This window comes from Vitis riparia, chromosome 18, assembly GCF_004353265.1.
Source record: "Vitis riparia cultivar Riparia Gloire de Montpellier isolate 1030 chromosome 18, EGFV_Vit.rip_1.0, whole genome shotgun sequence".
Lineage (NCBI taxonomy): Eukaryota > Viridiplantae > Streptophyta > Magnoliopsida > Vitales > Vitaceae > Vitis > Vitis riparia.
In genome coordinates, this window is record NC_048448.1 from 26,108,554 (window position 1) to 26,123,718 (window position 15,165).

The 15,165-nt window shown below is 34.0% G+C and overlaps 1 protein-coding gene across 1 annotated transcript; it reads right to left on the reverse strand.

The window, feature by feature from the left end:
- Positions 1-2,932: 2,932 nt before the first annotated feature.
- LOC117907132 lies at positions 2,933-3,842 on the reverse strand. The gene has a single exon (XM_034820526.1). The coding sequence runs from the start codon at positions 3,772-3,774 to the stop codon at positions 3,175-3,177; it is 600 nt and encodes a 199-aa protein (XP_034676417.1). The 5' UTR covers positions 3,775-3,842; the 3' UTR covers positions 2,933-3,174.
- Between the last annotated feature and the right edge of the window lie 11,323 nt (positions 3,843-15,165).

Consider the following 15,165-nt stretch of genomic DNA (forward strand, 5'->3'; position numbering starts at 1 on the left):
GACCCCTCTTTTTACACTCTAGGCTATAAAAAATGAACATAAAGAGAAACCCCCACTATAACTTTCATCATATATCCCCAACACAAAAGCTAGAAAGAAGAAGATGAGCTTCTCACTCCCTTACCCAAACACTTGAAACATGGATTGGTTTGAGGTTTTTGTCGGTGACTTTCTTCCCATACTAAAATACACAAAAGAAAAGGATTGGTAGGAGGTCTGCACATGCAAGCATGAGGGCGAGAGTCTGTGTAGTGCCTCATTTATCATGACTTGTTACTCAAGACTGTCTTTCAATGTCAAATACAATTTATGTCACCGACTATTCTTGTCTTCGAATGCCTTTATTTGTATTTTTATTATGAATTTTAAGAAACATGACAATCAAAGAAATTAATTTATGAATTAGGTTTACGTCTCTTCTATTAGGGACAAAAGAAAAGTCCATTTCAAATTTGGAGTTTAAAAATATTAAAAAGTTATGAAATTAAGGAATGAATTTATGAATTAGGTATAAGTCTCTTTTATGAGAGAAGAAAAATAAATTTTGTCTGATGAGACAAGACATGAAAATTGAATTGTAATCTTCCGTACTAGAAATATTAATGGAAATAAAATATTTATTTAGGTTAGGTTTAGTTTTCAAAAAATATTAAAAAAATAATTTTTAAATATTTTTTATTATAAAAAATACCAAAAAAATCAAATAAATTAAAATTAATTAAAAACTTATATATTTTAAAATTATTTAACCTTCATAATAGAAAAAAATAAATGAAATATATTAAAAAAATATTTAAAAATAATTTATTAATTTTAAATCTATTTTTTTATTTTCTTTCTTTTATTTTTCTTTTCATAATATTTTCTTTCAATTTTCTTTGTAACCAAACGTTAGAAAATAAAAAAAAATGGTGAGCTCATGAGATCCATGGCATACACAAAGGCAACATGTGGTAGGAATGGGAACTCCCACAAACATCATGAATTCGTTGCTAGTCATTTTTTCAAATAGACGATTTATTAATTAAGGTCCACATCCTTGATTACAAATGGGTTTGAAAGCCCCCTCACCCAAATACATACTATAGTATAGTCCTTGTGGAAAACCTCTCTCAGAGCTTAGCTTTCTGATTCTCCTTAAAGTGACACAAATTTAATGCTCAAATATTTATTTACAAAAAAAAAAATTAAATAAATAATCCAGTAAATTCAAAATAATTATAAAATTAATTTCAAATTCATAACAATTGAAGAACTATAAATTACTAGGCATATAGCTGATCTTTTCAAGAGACCAGTTCATATATTTAGATATAATTTTATTATTATTATTATTATTATAATTTCAAAAATATTTCTAAAAGACAGTGTACTGGGTCAAAAATCATTTAAGATAAGTTATTCTTGAGCCTCGTCGGCCGCGTATTTTTTTTCCCTTATCCGAAGGACCAAGTTGAGCATCCAAATCTACAAGTCAACACCCCCACTGACGCCAATGAATAGAAACTTTGCAGCAAAGCATGAGTACCACGCATTCAATAATGGAGGAAAAGTAAAACCCAAGTTTCAACCCTATACAATACAATACTCTCTCACTCTTCTCTTCGCTTTCTTTCAATTTTTTATTTTTTATTTTTTAATTGAAGTTACAAACTATTGGTGAAATCTCCACCTGATTTTCACCCATTTTATTTATTTATTTATTTTCTATTATCATTTCTTAGATCTAAAAATGTGTTGACGAATAGAACACCAAGGCAGAAACCAATTATTCACTTGAGTATTGATATATATATCGAGAGAGAGATAGAGATAGAGATAGAGAGAGAGAGAGAGAGAGAGAGAGAGAGAGAGAGAGAGAGAGAGAGAGAGAGAGAGAGAGAGAGAGGAGGCATGGTGCAATTGGGTCCCAGGTATCCTCTCTTCAGGGCCACCATATATTCGGTCTGAGATAATGAATTCAATTTGTAGAGAGTAGAGGTACCAAACCCTTATTAAATTTAAGTAATTAAACACCAATACAGCTTGTATTTTGCATTATTTATGTCTTATTGCCTGTCCTTTTGTCCAAAACCATCACCATCACCACGTGCCTTCTTTTTCTAATTGCCTTCATATTATCAAGTCTTTCCAGGAGTAACCACCTGTTTACATGTTGACCCAAGAGCCCCAAAAATCAACAAAATGTTGATTTCAACAACTTTGATTCCATCTTCTTCAAATTTTTCTAAGTAAATGTATGCTTTGGAAGTGTAATTGATAGCTTCTCTAAATTGCTTTTTAAATGGACCCCATTAGAAATAACTTAAGTTATATATGCCAATAATTATTCATATTTTACTGAATAAATTATAAAACTATCTTCAATTTAGATCACAAAAAACATTTACTTTAAATAATATAAACAGTGGATTAGGCCTGAAAATCAAATATATGATTCATATTGTCAATTATTTTGGTCAAATGATGAATAAAAATACAAGGGTTTTTTTTTATAAAATTTCCTTACATCTTTTCTCATTTCATTTGCATAAAATAGTCTTGAGATGGACAAGTCTCAGCTTTTGAGGTTTTTTGACCAAGGAGACATACCCTCCCAACCCACAAGAAAAGGCAGAATAGAAAAAGGAATCCCCACTTAGTGGAAGATATTATCTTTTTGCCTTTCTGTGATTAAAGGGCAAATTCCATGGCTTCAAATGCCCTTAGCCTTAAGAAGAGAGTGCCCTAAAGACAAAGAGCATCAATATCTTGAAGCAAGAATCAAGGTAACTCAACAACCCTCCAAACACATGAGTCCTTTCCCCAGTGAAATGTCAGACTCTATGTATAAAAAAAACAAAAGAATCAAAATCGATAATTCATCTTCATTTGTCCTACATGACGGAGAGATGTAACCTTCACTTCAGTCATGATGCAATTAGTCATCACATGGAATCCAGAGGAGAACCACATCTATATATCATATTCAAAACAACTTGAATTATATATCTTAATACACATCAAGCAAATTAAGTTACGTGATTGGGGAACTTACAATAATCTGTCCTCCTCACTGACCATGCAACTTAGAGGAAAATTAAACATTAAGGCACAAGAGACGATATCCCAAATTTAAATCATTTTTCTCATCAAACAAACACATAAATACTTATCTAATTAAAACCCATTCTTTCAGCCTGATCGCCGGTTTAGTATATGGTAGGAGCTTCTGGCTGACCTTGGGACCAATATTATGGACTCTGATACAGTGCATGTCCTCTTGCAAGATGTGTAAATGTTGATCAATCCCAGCCTGTCACTTAGATTTCTTGGCACCTTACTGCTTTTCCAAATATTGGGTGATGTTTCTTGATCTTCATCTTCCTTGCAGCACTCTACAAATGCAGCGAAAAATGGATCCCTTCTGAAGCTCTCGCTTATGTTGTTCTTCTTCCGGATCGTGCTGGTTTCCTGATCTTGATGGTTGAATCTCTTGGAGGGAGTCGGAGTGGTGGAAGGAGGCAGTGGGAGAAGACTCAGAGGGGAGTTCTCCTTCTTCCGAGATGCTTGTTTCTTGGGAATTCCGGGGATTTTTTCCCAAGAAAATGGAATGCCGGAAAATCGTGGAGGAGTGACAGGACTAGTCGGGGAATCGCCGGAAAAAGAGGATTCAAGAGATGAGGAACAGGATGAGAGTGAAGACAAGGACTGGGATCGGCGAGAGGACAGCTGATTTGTTGCCGGAAACTTGGTGTCTCTTTCATTGGGTACAATTTTGGTTGAGGAATCCATGGCTTTTAGAAGAAGAAGAAAAGCATAGAGGAATGGGTGTAGTTTCACTTGGGTTTTTCTTTTGTTCTTGGGTACCAATTTATATACGGATGAACTCAAGTTGGAAGTAAAAAAACAAAGAGGAAGGAAATAAATAATATTAACTAACAAAACGACCCCATGGCATTGACGGGAAGTGGGGGCAAAATGGGAAATAAAAAATTGTGAGTGGTGGGGCGTGGTTGCTTTCAGGCAGCTAACATTCAATTTTTTGATATGGACGGGCTCTATGGGTCATAGGCAGTGGGTGGATTATTAGATGGAGACTCGACCCGATTCCAACACCGTATTATATATCCACTATCCATATATTCCGAGCGTGGCAATTATCGTCTTGGGCCTCATCCGGCGGGTCACCATTGAAGATTGAAACCCACACCCATTTGAATTCCATGTATATTATAAAGAATGTTGATGATTTCTATAAATTCAATTTTGGATCATGAAAATGATAAATAATATAAGTTTCTTCCAATATTGAGATCATTATGATATGATACAAGAATTTTTAATCTCTAATATTTTTATTAGGGATATTTCTATTAAAAAAGCTTTTTACAGATATATATATATATATATCTAGGTAGTATTTGAATTTATACCAAACAAATACTTTTAATAGTTTAGGTAATATGTTATATAACAATAAAAAAAAATATTTTTTATAAAAATTATTTGACTAGTGTTATTCAAAATTTATTTCTAGTAATTCTTTAGATTTATAAAATTAGTTTTTTGAAATTTTGTTAATCATCTAATATTTAAAAAGAAATGCAATACCAGCATAATTGTTCCCACATGAACCCCTCTATGATAGTTAAGTTTGTCATAGAATGAACTAAAGGGCAACAGATGAAACATGAAATTGTTTGTGTATCTTGTTCTAAAATTGTGCCTTCTTTTATAGTTGTTTCTTGTTGGATCAATTATGGGAAGACAATAAAAGGGGACATGTCACACCCCAAGACCCACTCCAAGGGCATGATGGTCATTTCACACTTCAAACACGAAGGCTTATAGTGTAACCTGACCCAAACAATTGTATTGTAATCGGAAGTTACCAATTACCAAATACCTGTTCAGAGTAGCGGAACAAAATCTAAAATCCTCAAAATTCGATTTCAACACTAAAACATCCACTATCCAAAATCCATTGTCCAAATATTTGCAAACTTAAACAATTCAAGTACTAAAACAAATTTCAAAATCTCCAAAACTCAACTTTGAACTAACATAAAATTTAAAGGATCAATATCCCAATAGCTTCCAAATACCAAAAGATCCAAATGAATATAACTAACAGTTAAACAAAATCCAACATAAAATCCTAAGTCAAATCCTAATGATGACCATTCCTCAGCCTAGCCATCACCCCTCACCCGAACTAAGGGTACCTGAAAAGTAGTCAACAAATAGGAATGAGCTCACAGCTCAATAAGGAACATTAATGCAGTCCATGGATCAAATATTTCAAATTCACTTGCAAAATATGAGACATTGTAATCAATCATTTTTATATACCTGTGAGTTAATTTTTTTATTTTTTATTTTTTTGCCAATGCATTCAAAATATCTAACTGTATGCATTTATTTCTGATTCAAACATTTTCATATCAAGTTCAGTCAAAACATTTCAATAATTTATTTACTCTGGTCATCAAATATCAAAGGGTGCCCAGTTAGGTGAGACTTTTCAAATGAGTGGTTAGCTTCAAATTGTTCCTTTAAGGTGGACAGAACCGAACACTACTAGTACTAGTAACCTCTAACCAAACCCCTAGAGGCTGGAGTCCAAATCAATTACATTCCCCACTAAGAAATGTAAAGGTCAACTATTATATCCCGTTGACAAGGGCCAAAAAGTCATAAGTCAACTATTATATTCCATTGATAAGGGCCAAACAAACCAGAGTCAAACACTTATTTCAATTATTCGAATTTGCAAAACATAATATCTCCACATTTCTTTGTTGTAAACAAAATAAAATATTCTAACATACTCTTCATACAAAACATATTTGATCCATGCATAAAACGAATATTAATTCAAAATATTTCCAAAAGATGTATATAAAAATTTGTTTCTAAAAAAAAATAATAACCGCATTAATTTCCTTTACCTCAAAAGAAGTCCTCAAAAACTTTGGAGAGAAAATAATCCTAAAAATCTACTATTCACCTAACAAAATATAAGAGGAATAACTATTACTATTTATCTATAATTTAACTAATCTATTCCTTATTTAAATAAATTAATAAATTCCTAATTTGTTTACAATAACACAAAGCTCTGTCATTATTAAATAATACAGTACTCAGTACTCAAGTACCTATCAAAGTCTAACAATACGGAGTCCTACTACTATTAAATATTACATACCCAAGTATCCATCAAAGTCTAATAATAGAGTATGTGAAAATCCACAAAAAAAAATGGATGCATAGTTCCCACACGCATGCAACCAGTGCACACGCGTTTTTTTTTTATAAAAAAAAAAAAACTTAAGATCTCCCAAATTCCAACAATAAATCAAAATATTAAATTTTCACTATTTGATATTAAAACGAATTAAAAAATAATAATAAACTAACCCTAATCTAAATCGAAATCTTCATAGGAATTTTTTTTTTCTAAAAAAACTTAAGATCTCACCAATTCCAACAATAAATCAAAATATTAAATTTTCACTATTTGATATTAAAACGAATTAAAAAAAAATAATAAACTAACCCTAATCTAAATCGAAATCTTCATAGGAATTTTTTTTTTCTAAAAAAACTTAAGATCTCACCAATTCCAACAATAAATCAAAATCTTAAATTTTCACTATTTGATATTAAAACGAATTAAAAAAAAATAATAAACTAGCCCTAATCTAGATTTGGGTTTTCCAAAAAAAAATATCTAATGTGCTTAAAAATTAACTAATGAATCTAAAATATTAATCTAGGGGTTAGAATCTTACCTATAGAGATTTGTTCTTCAAATCCTGAAATCCGATTCCAATCTTACGTTCTCAGGAACTCTCTGCGAATAGGAACGTGATTCGGAAAAAAAACAGGAAGAATAGAATTCTAATTTATACCTAGGGTATTTATTCGTAAAAATTACTTTTTCACCCCTCTTCATTTTTATTAAATTAATTAATTAATTAATTTAATTATTAAATTAAGAATTTCCTAAATTACCCCTAAAAATAAAAACTTAAGCGTTACAGGACATATGTTTTGTGTTCTTTTAAATGATTTCTTCTATATCGATTTTTAAGGTTCTGATTTCTATATAATGATTATGGAATGACCTTTAAAGTTTTGGCCATTGTGTGATTAATTTGAGGTTCATGACCATTATGTAGTTAGTATGAGAGTTGTTCTTCGTGAGGAGTTGTGTACTACACAGAGGTGGTCGAATTCCATGAGCAATGTCATCCCTTACATAGGAATAATCATTTCTATGATGTGATGATGACAATACTCTAATCATATTATTGGATTGTAATGTGATGGGTCCCATAGTACGTAGCATCTTGGTAGATGGTATAAGGAGTAGTGCTTCACTCTTTTTATTTTGCCACATGGCAAAGGATTTTTATGTCCTTATATTTTCCTCCTATTTTCTAGGTTATTTTAGTCAATGAGTGGAAAAATCAAAGTGAAGGTAAACACACTTATTTTTTGAGGCAAAAATTTTTTTCATCTCCTTGAGATGTTTCTGATAAGTTGATTATCTCTTACCCTTATAAAGATGGGTTCGGGTTTAATCATTTTTTCTTTTTTTTCTTTCCTTTTTTTTCTAATTCTTCACACTTTCAAGGTAATGGTAGTCTTTCATCTATATCAGACAATCCTTTAAAATCCCTTCATTAGTGAGGATTATGTACTTCCATCAGAAGAACCATTTTTATCCATTGAGGCTATAGGGAATGCTTAATTCCTTATTTTGATGCTAGGTTTTTTCAGTAAAAAAAAAAAAAAAACACTGATTTTTAGTGATCAAGGTTATGCTTTTGCTTTCCAAAAAAAAAACTATAAGTAATTGCAATTTGGTTGACCCCACAATTTAGAGATGTAATGACATAAGATAATTAACCTACTTTTATATAAACTAAATTAAAATCCCATTAAATTAAGAATATGGTATTTTTAAAAACTTTTCCTTAAGAAAAACATATTTAAATTAAATGAAAGATTTTTTAATGTATTAAAACTATATAGATTTTGGCTTTACCACTAAATTTGAATCTTAAGGCGAATATCACCTAGATTTTCATTTAATATTTCACTTTTAAGTATTCGTTTCTCAATCTAGTTAAGTCATTTAGTACTCTTAAATACTAATACTAGGGTTTTGCATATGATCTAAGGTTATAGTTATGTTTGACCCTTTAATTGAGGGATTTTATAATGAGATACTTTCTATAATAACTTGTATGACAACTCATACCAACACCCCCCCTCAAGTTGGTGCATAGATATTTCTAATGCCCAACTTGTCAAGTGAGATGTAGAAATTTCTGCTGGATACAACTTTCGTGAGAATATCCGCCAGCTGGTCCTCTGACTTGAAAAATGGAAACCAAATAATTTTCTCTTCAAGATTTTGTTTAATGAAGTGTCTATCGACCTCCACATGCTTAGTTCGATCATGTTGGATAGGATTGTGAGAGATGTCAATGGCTACCTTATTATCGCAGAACAAGTTCATTTCTGAGCTGGGAGCAAAGCCTATCTCAGTCAGTAGTCTTCTCAGCCAAAGCAGTTCGTAAACACCCTTAGCCATACCTCGAAATTCTGCTTCGACACTATATAGAGCAACAACCTTTTGTTTCTTACTCCTCCACATGACGAGATTTCCTCCTATAAAGGTGAAGTAGCCTGAAGTAGACTTCCTATCTGAGATATTTCCTGCCCAATTTGTGTCAGTGTATCCATCAACATTCAAATGATTATTTTTCCTGAACATTAGTCCTTTCCCGAGAGAGAACTTTAAATACCAAAGAATTCTAGTTACTGCATTCATATGTGCTTCACTAGGGCAGTGCATGAACTGACTTACTATGCTTATGACATAGGCAATGTCAGGTCGAGTATGAGACAAGTAAATAAGTTTGCCGACTATTCTTTGATACCTCTCCTTGTTAGTAGGTACTTGATTGACATATATCCCAAGCTAATGAGTTTGGACAATAGGAGTGTCTGCTAGTTTACACTCTAGCATCCCTACCTTAAATAATAAGTCTAAAACATATTTTCTTTGAGATAAAAATATGCCCTGTTTTGATCTGGATACCTCAATTCCTAAGAAGTATTTGAGTCCCCCTAAGTTCTTCATTTTAAACTCAGTCGACAATTGCTTTTGAAGCTTTGAGATTTCTTCTTTGTCATCACCTGTGATGATCATGTCGTCTACGTAGACAATTAGTGTTGTCACTTTTCCCGATTGGTGTTTTAGGAAAAGGGTCTGGTCTGAATTACTCTACTAAAAGCCATATTTTTTCGTGGCTACACTGAATAGGCCAAACCATGCACGAGGTGATTGCTTTAAACCATACAGTGCCTTGTTTAGTTTGCATACTACTTTATCTTCAGGAGTTGCCGAGTACCCAGGTAGAATATTCATGAAAACTTCTTCTTCTAAATTACCATGGAGGAATGCGTTCTTCACATCAAATTGATGTAGCGACCAATTTAAATTTGCTGCAAAAGATAATAAAACTCTAACAGTGTTTAGTTTTGCTACCAGTGAGAACGTTTCTTGATAATCTATACCATATATTTGTGTGTATCCCTTTGCCACGAGCCTTGCCTTGTACCTGTTAATGGATCCATCAGCATTGTATTTAATGGAGAAGACCTATTTGCAACCTACTATTTTTTTCCCTTTGGGTAATGAGACCAGCTTCCAAGTATCATTTTTTTCTATGGCCTTCAATTTTCCTTTTATTGCTTGACTCCATTGTGGATCAAGTAGTGCCTCTTCTACATTTTTAGGAATGTAATATGAGGATAGTTTGTGTGCAAAGGCCTTGAGTGGTTCGGCTAGCCTGTGAGTGGACACATAGTTGGCTATAGGATATTTGGATCTTCTATCGTCTACTTCCGGAGAGTATTGGCTTGGTGGTTTGCCACGGTTCTATCTTACAGGCAACACATATTACATAGTACTATTCACATTATTAGTAAACGAAAATATGACAGGGAGACTTACCTCAGCGATATTCTCAGGAAAGGAACCTTCGGGTACTAAAGAGCGAGAACCATCACTGGTTGTTGCATCTGGAGTCATATCATTGACAGGTGCTGGTGTTTCGTTACATTCCATATTACATGGTTCTTCAACAGTTGGTTCTTCTGCTAAAGGGTGTTCCTTAGTCGACCTTACTTGAGTATTGTCATCACTGGGTTGTTCTGTGACCCCTTCCGATTCTAGCCATGTTGTTGCTAGCCAATTCACCTATTCATTTGGAAACTCCTCCTGAAGAGATGATTTGGTGGCAGGTGATGGATAGAAGGTCTCCATTTCGAGAAAGGTGACATCTATGGTGATGTATGTACATTTAGTGATGGGGTCGAAACATCTATACCCTTTCTGATGTAGAGCATAGCCCAAAAAAAGACATCGTACTACACATGGATCTAACTTGGTTCGCTAGTTTTTATGGAGATGAACGAAGGCAATGCAACCAAAAATCTAGGGTGGAAACATTAGCACAGTGGGTAGAGAAGTATGGCTAGATAGAGCCTGCAAAGGAATCCAAAATTGTAGGACTTTGGAAGACATTCTATTAAGCAAATATACGGTTGTGGTAACTGCATCATCCCAGTGCTGAGAGGGCACATGTGTTCCAATCAGTAATGCTTGTGTCGTCTATAAGATATGTCAATTTTACCTCTCGGCAATGTCGTTTTGTTGAGGAGTTTGGGAACAAGAAGTTTCATGAATGAGACCATGGTGCAAAAAGTAAGCCTGGAATCTTGTATTGACATATTCACCGCCATTATCAGTACGGAGGGTCTTAATCTTGGCTGAAAATTGCATTTCAATCATTACATGAAATGATTGAAACACACCAAACACTTCATCTTTCTGTTTAAGTAGATACAACCAAGTCATTTGAGTACAATCATCAACAAATATAACAAACCATTGATTTCCAGATGGAGTAATAGCATGAGAGGGTCCCCATACATCTAAATGGATTAAAGAAAAAGACATGTCTTTTTTTGTGTGGCTTACAGGGTAAGGAACTCTATGACTCTTGGCTACAATACATGTTTCACATTTGAAAGATGATGGTTGTAATGTAGAAAATAGGGCTGGAAAGAGATGCTGTAAATACCCAAAAGAAGGATGTCCCAAGCGGTTATGAAGAAGCCAAATTTGTCGTTCTTTATCACTGGTGTGCCAAGCGTGATTTGCTTTCCCTGAACTGAAGTCATCCATGTAGTAGAGTCCCATTTTTTTAGTACCACGCTGTGGACCCCGCATTTCGGCTCATGCGTTTCCCACTCGATGGCGAGCTCGATTTTTATTTGAAAAATTGATTTTATTTGATTAAGAAAATGACTTGGAGTCGCCACTTATTTTTGTTTTATTTTTAAAAGGGTAAACAAAATAAGAAAGAAAAACCCTAAGTGTGACTCCTTATTTTGGAAAATGCGGTTTACGGAAAACCGGATCGAGTTCGGGGGTCAGGTTACTTATCGGGAAGGTACGGTAAGGACCGTAGCACCCTTCTAAGTCCCTAAAGTCGGGTCTCTACTAATAAAATGAAGCAATCATGGCAATTGATGAGGGAATCAATGAATACTCAGAGTGATCATGCACATGCGAGAATCTAAACATGCATACAGAAAATGACCTGAGCGGATGTGGATGCGTACCTGGGCAACGAGCCACCATGCGCTATCAAGAAAGGAGGTTAGTGCATAATAACAATCACGAGATATATCACAGGGCATAATAAAATCTATCATTCATGGCAATTAAATCAATCAATTATAAATTCACTTATGTGGGGCCCCCACCAAAGCCCGATTGATCTTGCACGAATTAATCTCACAAATTCCATTATTCTGAAATTATGAAAATGACATTCATGCTTATATAAAGTCAAGAGGAACGAAAGATTATTTGAAAACCGGAATGAAATTAAAATTGTTCGAGTGAAGACCGGATTTTTGAAATTTGTTTGAAAATTGGAGTATTAGGAATTAAATTTAATAATTGGAATTTTGGAAATTAAGTTTAAAAGAAATTAGAATTTTGGAAATCGGAAATTAAGTTCAGAAATTGGAATTTTGAAGAATTGTTTAAAATGGGGTTTCAAAATAACTAAAATAATAATAATTAAATAGATTAATGGAAATATTGGAATTTTCAGAAATAGAAATTTAATTCGGAAATCGAAAGTTTTAATGAATTGTTTAAAATGGAATTTTTAGAATAAATAAATAAAATAAAATAATTAAATAGATTAATGGAAATATTGGAATTTTTGGAATTTAATTCGGTAATCAGAAATTTTAATGAATTGTTTAAAATGGAATTTTAGAATAAATAAATAGAATAAAATAATTAAATAGATTAATGGAAATATTGGAATTTTTGGAATTTAATTCGGTAATCAGAAATTTTAATGAATTGTTTAAAATGGAATTTTAGAATAAATAAATAGAATAAAATAATTAAATAGATTAATGGAAATATTGGAATTAGAAATTAAAATCGAAAAGTCGGAAATTTCAATAAATTATTTTAAAATGGAATTTTGGAATAAATAAATAAAATAATAATGCTAATGAAAATAATAAGGATTAAATAAATAAATATGGAAATTGGAATTCCGGAAATTAGAAATCGAATTTAGAAATCGGGATTTTGAAGGATTACGTGATGATAGAGTTTTAAATAAATAAATAAATAAATAAAATAAAATAAATAAGAAATAAAAATGAAATAATTTATGCCTAATATAAAAATGGTAAGAAATAATTTATTAAAATGGGATTTATTCAAAATCAAGAAATAAAAAGATGAAGAATTAAGACCATGTGAAAATGAGATTTTCTGGAAATCTATTTTTAAAAAGTTGCATGGGAGTAGAGGAGTGGAACACGTGGGTTCCAAGAGTGGCTCACTAAAAGTGGCAATGCATTTCATGAAAGAAAAAGGGAATGGGCCCTAAAATATCATTCACTTGCATGTTCATATACAGGTCATTGACAATAAAATATGGTCAAAACATGGCAGCCACTATTATGCTACGCAGTCCTGGGGCTGCTGCCACTACTGTTGTCATAGCAAGACCACGAGTAACTTCAAGAGGCGAACCCTTGCCTTTGACTTTAGAACCAAGACGCATGAATAGAGTAGCGTCTTTTCAGCATAACCAGAATGTCCATGAACCTTTGCATCAGATTATACCTTCCCCATTGAATTCTCTACTCTTGAACTCCACTGTAACCCTGTACCCATAGCCTTATGAAATAGATGCGTCAAAAATCTCAAGCTTAACTCATCCCTTCTGTAGTAGCATGAAAACTTTCCCATGCTTTGCCGTTCTATCATCTCAGGGGAGAAGGGTCTCTTAGGTGGATATCAGAAACAGGTGAAAGAAAGGGAACGACAAGAAAATAAAAAAAACAGAGCACAAGCTAGTCAAACAACTAAGGCAAACAAACCCATGTTTCGCATTTGGATCCACGGGCTTAGCTGTAGGTGGGTGGATCATAATGCATTCCATGGGAACAAGGACAAAAACACGACTCTCCCATGAGGTATAGTGCAACAAAAACAGAGCCAAGTTGCTCTCAAATCACCCCCAAGGAAAAATAAACGAGGTAGCCACAATAAATTCATAGACCAAATGGTAAACATAAAACTGAACATATAATCAAACAACCCACAAACACTATCCAGAAAAAAAAAAGAATGGGAATATGTACCGATAAAATGAATTCAATGATTCATGGAAGTCATAACCAGGAATAGCTAGAAAGAAATGCAAGCTTGGGGATGATGAATAAAACAGAGAGGCTACGGTACCATACCTGAGAATAAGCTCCTCCTTCACCCGGTTTCTTGCTCGCCTAGCTAGAGAGTGCTCTCTCACCCCCCTATGCTTTCTGCCTCCCTCCAGAAGACCAATCGAGCTTCATTCCCCCTTCCCCAGCCCTACCCCTTCTCTGTTTTCTTTTCTCCTCTTTCTATCTTCCCCTGGAAGCCACTACCGGCTCTACTATTGCTCCACTCAGCAAGTATGGCCCCCTCTGACCACCAGCATGGCCGGCCATCTTGACTTGCTGCCTCCACCAACTCATCTCATGTGTCGGAAAGGGGGGCCCCCACTTACCTCAGCTGCTGCCCGACTCCTCTAATGCTATATAAAAAACTAACCCCTTGGCTCTTCAAAGGGGGTCTACACACGCCCAATGATCTCCTTGGTGAGAATATCCTGAAGAAGACAGAAAGTAGGATACATTAATACAACATAATTGGGATCGGTTGTAACTTAACTAACAGAGAGTAATTTATTTGATAAGGATGGAACAAGCAAAGTATGGTTTAAGGAAAGAGAGGAGGATAGAGCCACTATCCCCACTCCTGTGACTGGATATTGTATTCCATTAGCATTTGCAAAACAAGTTCTCCTGGGTTGAGTGATATGTGAGAAATCATGGGGATCAAAAGTCATGTGATCGGTAGCTTCAAAATCTATAATCCACATGTCTTCATTGTAACCATGGCATGTGACCAAAGCTTGTCCACAGTTACCTTGATCGCTAAGGGTAGTGAAAGGATTTGTTGATTCTGGTTGAGCAATAAGAGATAATTGATGTTCTGCACTTGCAACGATTGCCTTTCCCGTGTCTTCATTTGTGTTAGCCCCCTCACGTTTTTTTCGTGCTTGAAAGTCATTCCACCACTCAGGATACCCATGTAACTTAAAGCAAGTTTCACGAGTATGCTTTACGTTGCCGCAATGGGTGCATTTTGTGCCATCAGATTGAGGTTTTGATTTTGGTTTGCCAGGTTTGAGTCCTTTAGATGCCATAATCGCACCTGGAGCAATATTACTACCTGATGTCATGACTGCTTGCTTAATATCTTCACGTCGGACATGAGCATACGCTTGCTCAACTGTAGGGAATGGTTGTAATTGAAGAACATCACTTTGAATCTTGTCTAGTCGATCATCTAAGCCATCGAGGAAGACATAGACTCTATCTTCCTGTAAAATGGAGTTATATTTTTGAATATCTCCTGCACATTTCATTGGGTTAGGACGACGAAAATCAATTTCGCGCCATAAACCTTGAAGATCTTATAATATTTTTCAATGGAACCAC

Excerpts from the sequence above, each read along its gene's own strand:
- LOC117907132 (XM_034820526.1), bottom strand. The coding sequence starts at position 3,774 with ATGGATTCCTCAACCAAAATTGTACCCAATGAAAGAGACACCAAGTTT.